This window comes from Trichechus manatus, unplaced genomic scaffold, assembly GCF_000243295.1.
Source record: "Trichechus manatus latirostris isolate Lorelei unplaced genomic scaffold, TriManLat1.0 scaffold00235, whole genome shotgun sequence".
Lineage (NCBI taxonomy): Eukaryota > Metazoa > Chordata > Mammalia > Sirenia > Trichechidae > Trichechus > Trichechus manatus.
In genome coordinates, this window is record NW_004444171.1 from 1,372,013 (window position 1) to 1,379,961 (window position 7,949).

At 45.8% G+C, this 7,949-nt stretch overlaps 1 protein-coding gene across 1 annotated transcript in view; it reads right to left on the reverse strand.

The window, feature by feature from the left end:
- The window catches only part of DDC (dopa decarboxylase), a 55,880-nt gene that overhangs the window by 37,004 nt on the left and 10,927 nt on the right, over window positions 1-7,949 (reverse strand). Inside the window, exons 2-3 of the mRNA XM_012559334.1 lie at window positions 4,348-4,461; window positions 3,000-3,119 (exon numbers count right to left, since the gene is read on the reverse strand). Coding sequence (XP_012414788.1) covers window positions 3,000-3,119; window positions 4,348-4,461 — 234 coding nt within the window. The remainder of the gene's footprint in view (window positions 1-2,999; window positions 3,120-4,347; window positions 4,462-7,949) is intronic.

The following is a 7,949-nucleotide window of genomic DNA, read 5'->3' on the forward strand; positions in this document are numbered from 1 at the left end:
GTGAATGGGACATATGAAAAAAGTAGATCTTGGTAAAATACATAGAAGTATAAAAAAAAAGTAAGTCCTCCACAAGTGCCCATGTCTGTTGTGAAGTGTTAGCTCACCTTCACTTCAGAATTGAATCAAATAGAATTCAAAACAAAATTTCCCTCCTCACAGCACTGTGCTCCTTTCCTCCCCTACTGTTGCTGTTTGCTCTCTCTGGCAACCGTCAGGCTTTGCTGTTCATCAGAGAAAAATGCAACAGCGTCCTTTGGAGAATGAAGGACTGCTGTAGTAATGATTTGGAAAGTCTGCCCGACATTCACCGAAATAAAATGTGGCTGAATGGGCATTGATTGGGGGGCTGGATGTAGTAGCCTCACTCTCCAAGGCCTTGAAGGGCACATGTGAGGCTGAATCTTTGTGGTATTTGCCGAGGGGACTTGACCAGGATGCATAAACCCTGAGCAATAGGAAAGCTGCCCTGAAAAACTATAAGCTACACACGTGTTTTGCATTTACTAACAAGTCCTTGCTGTTGCCATGTTCAAGTCCAGTTCATAGCATCAGACTGAAGCTTTGCTTACAACAGAGCTAAAGTTTAATTTTCAGCAACTCCCAACTTGGAATCACTTATGTATGATGGGCAGTGAGATGACCCAGGGGTGAGCTGACAGAGGGAATTGTCTGAGCCTGGCCACGTTGACCTGTCGGTCACAGTGAAGTCACCATCAGTCATAGCATATACGATCTATTTATCAAAATGTAGCCCAGGACTTCAGCATCAGAATGACTTGAGGTGCATGTCTGAATGCAGATTCCTGGGCCCATCCATTGACTGTCAATCTCTAGTGGTAGAGTCTAGAAATCTACATGGTAAAAGAGTTCCTTCAGTGAAAAGAATAACTGCCCCCCTCTAAGACGTCTGTGCCCTGATTCCTGAGACACGTGCATATTTACCTTACATGGAAAAAGGTACTTTGAGAGTGATTAAGTTAAGAATCTTGAGATGGGAGATTATTCTGGATTATTTGGATGAGCCACATCTCATCATATGGATCTTTAAAAGTGGAAAACAGATCCGAGCTATGGCCAGAGGAAGATGTGCATATTCATTTCCTAGGGCGACCATAACAAAGTATCACAAATTGAGAGGCTTAGAATAGGAATTTATTGTCTCACACTTCTGGAGGCTAGAAGTCCAAAATCAAGGTGTTGGCAGGGCGTGCTGTCTCTGAAGGCTAGGGGAAGTTCTTTCCTTGCCTCTTCCTAGCTTTTGGTGGTTCCTGGAAATCCATGGAATTCCTTGGCTTGTAGATGTATCACTCCAATCTCTGCTTCTGTCTTCACATGGCCATCTTCCCTTTGTGTCTCTCTGTGTCTCTTCTCTTTTTATAAGGACACCAGTAATACTTTAGGGGTCACCCTAGTTCAGCATGACCTCCTGCTAACTTAACTCATTACAACAGCAATGACCCTATCTCTAAACAAGTTCGCATTCACATTCAGGTCCCTGGAGATTAGAACATTAATATATCTTTTTGGTGAGACACAACCCATCACAATATGACTATGGAAGAAAGGTCAGAGAGATGTAACATTGTTGACTCTGAAGATGGAGGAAGGGGCCACGAGCCAAGGAATGCAGGCAGCCTCTAGAAGCTGAAAAAGGCAGGGAAACAAATTCTCCCTGAGAGCCTCCAGAAAGGAATGTAGCCTGCCAACATCAGTGACACCTGTGTTAGACTTCTGACCAACAGGACTGTAAGATAATAAATGCGTGTTGTTTTAAGCCACTAAAATTTGTTACAGCAGTGGAAATGTGTTACAGTGGCAATAGAACATTAATACCTGGGATTTTAAAAACCATGGTCTGGTTTAAAAGTCCCAGGACTGGAAACTGGAAGACTTGCTTTCTAGTTTAGCTCGGACATGCCAGCAACGTGATCTTATAAAAAGGCATTTTCCAACGAAACCCTATGTTCTCATCAGTTGAATCGGCAGAATAATAGTTGCCTTCACTAATTCTCAGAGCCTTTGAGAAAGACAATATCTGGAAAAGGAAATTCTTTTTTTTTTTTTTCCCCAAAGTAAATAATGCTTTCCCAATGTTATGAGCATATACTTCACACAAGAAAACTGATGTAAGGGAGGATAGTGGTTTCAAGACAGTCCATGATAAGATACTAAAAATACACGAAGTCCATGTCACCCTAGTGACATGTGTCCTGTAGATCTTGGTGGAATAGAAGTGCCCCCAGGCGTATTCCCTTGTTCCCTGACACATAGTTGTTCTTAATAGGCACATGTTAAATGAAGAGAATAAATTACATCAGTGCACAGAAAAAGCAGCATATTTAGGTTAAGTGTTGGTCCACATATAAGTAGCACCTTGTAGCTTTTGAAACACAGTCGCCGCTGCCATTTATGGTTCTGAGAGTAGCACCATGTGGTGGGGAAGACCGTAGGCTGTGGAGCCAGGCAGATATGGGCCCAATGCCTCAAACCAATGGAAACCAATGGGCAAGTTACTTAACTGTTCTGTGCTTCAGTTTCCTCAGCTGTAAAATATTATAATGGCTCCTCATTCATTGTGTTGTTGTGCAAATTAAATGAGTCAATGCCTGGAAAGTGATTAGGCACAATAGCCTTGAGGAAGACAACAAAAGTTAGGTGCTGCTGTTGTTATTTTTATTACTACACACCTGCTGTGTGATGTGTGATAGCCACTATGTCATCTATGATAAATAGGGGCAAGGGAAGTGAGTGACCTGCCCATAGCTAGTGAGAGGCAGCCCTGGGACTCAAATCCAGATCCCACTGACTCCAAGACCACCGTTTTCCCAATAGCTTGGCTTTACCTATCTCAAAATTCTTGCTCACTTTGCAGAAGAAATGGGAGCAAGAACCGAGGGGCCTCTTTTTCCCATCTGCAGCAGTGGTCCCTTTCTGGAGCTCCCAGAATGCGACCGGCTCCAGCCCCCACCCCACACCTTACACCCCACACCCCTTACCTGGATCACGCCACCCCCTTCCCCGTTGCTGCCAGCTAAGAAAGTCTCTGGCAGCTCCAGCATCTTTCCAAGCCAGTCCATCATCACGGTCTCCAGCTCTGTGCATGCTGGGCTTGCAGCCTGTCATGGGAGGGAGCAAAGGAGTGAACCCCGGGGGCAGCTGCCCTGATCGGCCTGCCAGCTGGCGATAACAGCACCACACAGGTTGGAATGGGGCTGGGGCTGTACACACAGGTTATGCCTTTCCTTTCCTCACTTGGAGAACAGAGGGAACAACCTTCCCAGACCCCAGACAGATCTCAAGGAAGTGAGGCGTTAGGCTGTGCCAGGTTTTGCACAATTGTGCCAGCCCTTCCTTGCCATGGTGCTCCCTTGTTCTCACCATCTCCTCACTGCAGACTTGGGTCACATGAAGTGAGAGGTGCATGCCCCTGAAGACACTGTCCTCTTCCCCCCACTGTTTTCCACCATGGATTTAATCTTCCACTGAACCCCAGATTAAAATCACCAATCTCAGATGCCACCCAAATGTCTGAAATAAGATTCAAAGATGTGCTCCTTGACTAAGACTCATGTCAGGAGAACGGTTTGGAAGGAAGATGGAAACCACCCTAATAAAGCCTCACTCGTCTGCGCCTCATTACTTGAATACTGTTTGTTTGTGTATGTATTTATTTGTTTATTTATAGAAGGATCTAGAAAGGCTCACTGGTGGACACTTCCAATGGTCACATGAATGGAAGAAGCACTAAACTGAGAGCTGAGGAAACTGGGTTCTGGGAGTCCCCGGGCAAGCCATGAACGGCTGGTCCCACCCAGGGACCTAAGTGCTTCTAAAAACCACTGCTGTCTAATGTAACCTATGGGCTGTAGTTAAGATAGTGTATCAACACTGCTTCATCGACTGTAACAAATGCATCACAGAAATGCCAGAGGTTAGTAATAGGAGAATTAGCATGTGAGGGGGAAAGGAGTTATCTGGGAACTCTGCACAAATTTCCCGTAAATCTAAAATTGCTCCTAAAAGTAGTTTACCAAAGAAAACAAAAACTGTGCAGAATTGCCTTTTGGTTGCTGAGATGAGACCTTTTCAGAAAGAACTCTCTTCTCTCTGCTATTTCCCTTCATTCCAAATTTCTGTCCTTTTGTAAGGCACTTTCCTCCCGGGGCTGAAGCCTCCTTTCCTCCTGCAACATTGGTCCTCCTGCCCACAGGGGACGCTGCCAGTTGCTCATGGCCTGTGAGCAGCGGGAGGCAGCAGGTGCCGTGTTCCCTTGACAGCCCCACCCCGCCCCGCCCCACTGCCGGCTCCCAACGCCCCTACCCCCCGGATCTCCCCAGAGCTCACCCAGGAAAAGCCGATGCAGCCGATGGCCCCGCACAGCATGTCCGCGAGCATGGCCGGGTACGAGCTGGCCGTGGGGAAGTAGGCGAAGAAATGAGGGCTGTGCCAGTGGGTCACCTGCCGGGGAGATGGGACGATTACTTAGCCCTACCGGGAACAGGACCCCGCTACCGTCGTGCCCCTGCTGCCTGGTTTGATTACTACATTTCCTACATTTCATTCATTCCAGTACCTTCAGTCCTAATAGCACCTGTTCAGTCACTCCTTTAAACCGACTCCCTTTTTTGCTTATTTTAACATATTTGTTGGCTAAGAAGGAAAACTTGTATCTCCCAAATAAAGTGGAAGATCATTATTGTTTGCTCTAAATAGAAAAAAAAAAAAAAAAAACACGTTGCCGTCAAGTCGATTCCCACCCGCAGTGACCCTATAGGACAGAGTAGAACTGCCCCACAGGGTTTCCAAGGAACTGCTGGTGGATTCGAACTGTCGACCTTTTGGTTAGCAGCCAAGCTCTTAACTCCTCCTCCTCCAGGGCTTCTTAAGTACAAAGTAGCCATAAAAATTGAAGTCTCTAAAACAACAGTGAGTTTTAAATTCTTGCTGGGTGCCTTTGTCAGGGAAAGTTCCATCCTGGAGGCCCCCATCTCTTTGGCCTGGTTTTTGAGGTCTCTTCAGCCAGGTTCCAAACTCACAGGCTGGTCTTCTCCCCACTTCCTTACTAAGCACACCTCAGTACCATGCCTGGCATCTTCCACCTCTTCTATCTCTTCAGGCTTCTGTTCCCCCTTGTCCCTTCTGCCCTTCTGCCCCCACCACTTCCCGTTCTCCAGCCCAGGTCAGCAGACTGTAGTGAACACCTAGACTGTGCTAAGCCGGGGTTAGGCACTGAGGATAGCTGAATACAGTCTGACCTGGTCCCTGCCCCCAAGGAGCTCCAGGTGAACCAGGGAGGGGACCCACGGTGTTAGAGCACTGTGAAGTCTGTACATCCGAGCACATAGGGTGCCGGGAGCCAGGGGGGCTGCACCAGGGTGAGTCAGGAGGAGCTGAGGGGTGGGTACAGGGGTGCATGGGTGCAGGAAGAGCAGGGAGCACATCTGTGCAGGGAATGGGAGTGTGGGAAGACCTAGGAGTGGTACCCAGGGGTCAGCCGGAAGCATCTCAGCGTTTGGGAGATCGGGGAGGAGAGGGAATGGAGGTATGTAACCCATTTTTGCTTCTATACTTTGTTCTTGCCATTTATGTGCCTGTCATGTGAGAAGAGAATAAAGCCCTAAAACCCTCATCACCATCCCACTGCAGACTCCATCTGGGGTTTGTGACCGCTTAGTGGAGTCCAAGAGACATTTCCCGGTCCTTCTCTTCTCTTTCCACCATTTCCATCCAGTGCACATAGACTTCAGGGGCCTTAGCAGTCACCTGGACTGCAGGTCCGGCAGCTACTCAGTTTGTCTGAGTCACCTTAGGTGACTGACGACAGCTCGGGGCTCCAGGTAACTCTTAAGTAAATGCATGATGGAATCTAGGATTTCTTCCAGCTCTAATGTTCACCATGCCTATCTCAGAATCCCTAGTGGCCATGGATTTGTTCTACCAACATTAGTCATATTCACACAGTCTGGGGCAGATCCAATCATTTCTTTTTCTGATAACACCCATTTTTTTTTGTTTTAATTTTTTTTTATTGTACTTTAGATGAAGGTTTACAGAGCAGTAGTTTCTCATTAAACAGTTAGTACACATATTGTTTTATGACATTGGTTAACAACCCCACACATGTCAACACTCTCCCTTCTTGACACTGGATTCCCTATTACCAGCTTTCCTGTCCCCTCTTGCCTTCTAGTCCTTGTCCCTGGGCTGTTGTGCCACATTAGTCTCGTTTTGTTTCATGGGGCTGTCTAATCCCTGGCTGAAAGGTGAACCTCGGGAGTGACTTCATTACTGAGCAAAAAGGGTGTCTGGGGACCATACTTTTGGGGTTTCCCAGTCTCTGTCAGGCCAGTAAGTCTGGTCTTTTTTTGTGAGTTAGAATTTTGTTCTACATTTTCTCCAGCTCTGTCCGGGACCCTCTGTTGTGATCCCTGTCAGAGCACTCAGTGGTGGTAGCCAGGCACCATCTAGCTGTACTGGACTCAATCTGGTGGAGGCCACGGTAGTTGTGGTCCATTAGTCCTTTGGACTAATGTTTCCCTTTTATCTTGTTTTCTTCATTCTTCCTTGCTCCTGAAGGGGTGAGACCAGTGGAGTATCTTAGATGGCTGCTCACAGGGTTTTAAGACCCCAGACACTACTCACCAAGGTAGAATTTAGAACATTATCTATATAAACTATGTTATGCCAATTGCCCTAGATGTTCCCTAAGACCATAGTCCCCACAGGCCTCCGCCCAGCAGTTAGGTCCCTCAGGGAGTTTGGATGTGTCTACGGAGCTTCCATAACTTTGCCTTTTACTAGTTGTGCTGGCTTCCCCAGTATTGTGTACTATCTTACCCTTCACCAAAATTACCACTTATCTATTGTCTATTTAGTATTCCCCCAAACCCATCCCTGGTAACTATCAAAGATTGTTTCTTTTTGCATGGTATGTCATTGTGCTTTTAATTTGCATTTCTCTAATGGCTAGTGATTGTGAATATTTCCTCATGTGTCTGTTGGCCGCTTGAATGTCTTCTTTGGTGAAATGTCTGTTCGTTTCCTTTGCCCACTTTTTAATTGGATTATTTGTCTTTTTGTTGTAGAGATGCTGGATTTTCTTGTAGATTTTAGAGATTAGACCTTTGTCTGACTTGTAATTTCCAAAAAATTTTTTTCCCAGTCTCTAGGTTCTCTTTTTACTCTTTTGGTGAAGTCTTTTGATGAGCATAAGTGTTTAATTTTTAGAAGATCCCAGTTATCTAGTGTCTTAATCATCTAGTACTGCTATAACAGAAATACCACAAGTGGATGGTTTTAACGAAGAGAAGTTTATATCCTCACAGTCAAAGTAGGCTAAAAGTCCAACTTCAGGGCATCAGCTCCAGGGGAAGGCTTTTTCTCTCTGTCGGCCTTCTCTTCAGTGTTCCCCCAGACTAGGAGCTTCTCTGCGCAGGGGCGCTGGTCCAAAGGACATGCTCTGCTCCCAGCACTGCTTTCTTGATGGTATGAGGTCCCCCATTCTCTGCTTGCTTCCCTTTCCTTTTATCTCTTACAAGAGATAAAAGGTGGTGCAGGCCACACCGCAGGGAAACTCCCTTTACATTGGATCAGGGATGTGACCTGAGTAAGGGTGGTGTTACAATTCCACTCTAATCCTCTTTAACATAAAATTACAATCACAAGATGGAGGACAACCACACAATTCTGGGAATCATGGCCTAGCCAAATTGTTCTAACATTTTTTGGGGGACATAATTCAAACCATGACATCTAGCTTATCTTGTGGAGTTTGTGTGTTGTTGGTTATGGTTTGTATCCTGTTAATGCCATGTATTAGGGCCTCTAGTGTTGATTCTATTTTTTCTTCTATGAACTTTATAGTTTTAGGCTTTATATTTAGGTCTTTGATCCATTTTGAATTAGTTTTTGTGTATCGTGTGAGGTATGGGTCCTGTTTCATTTTT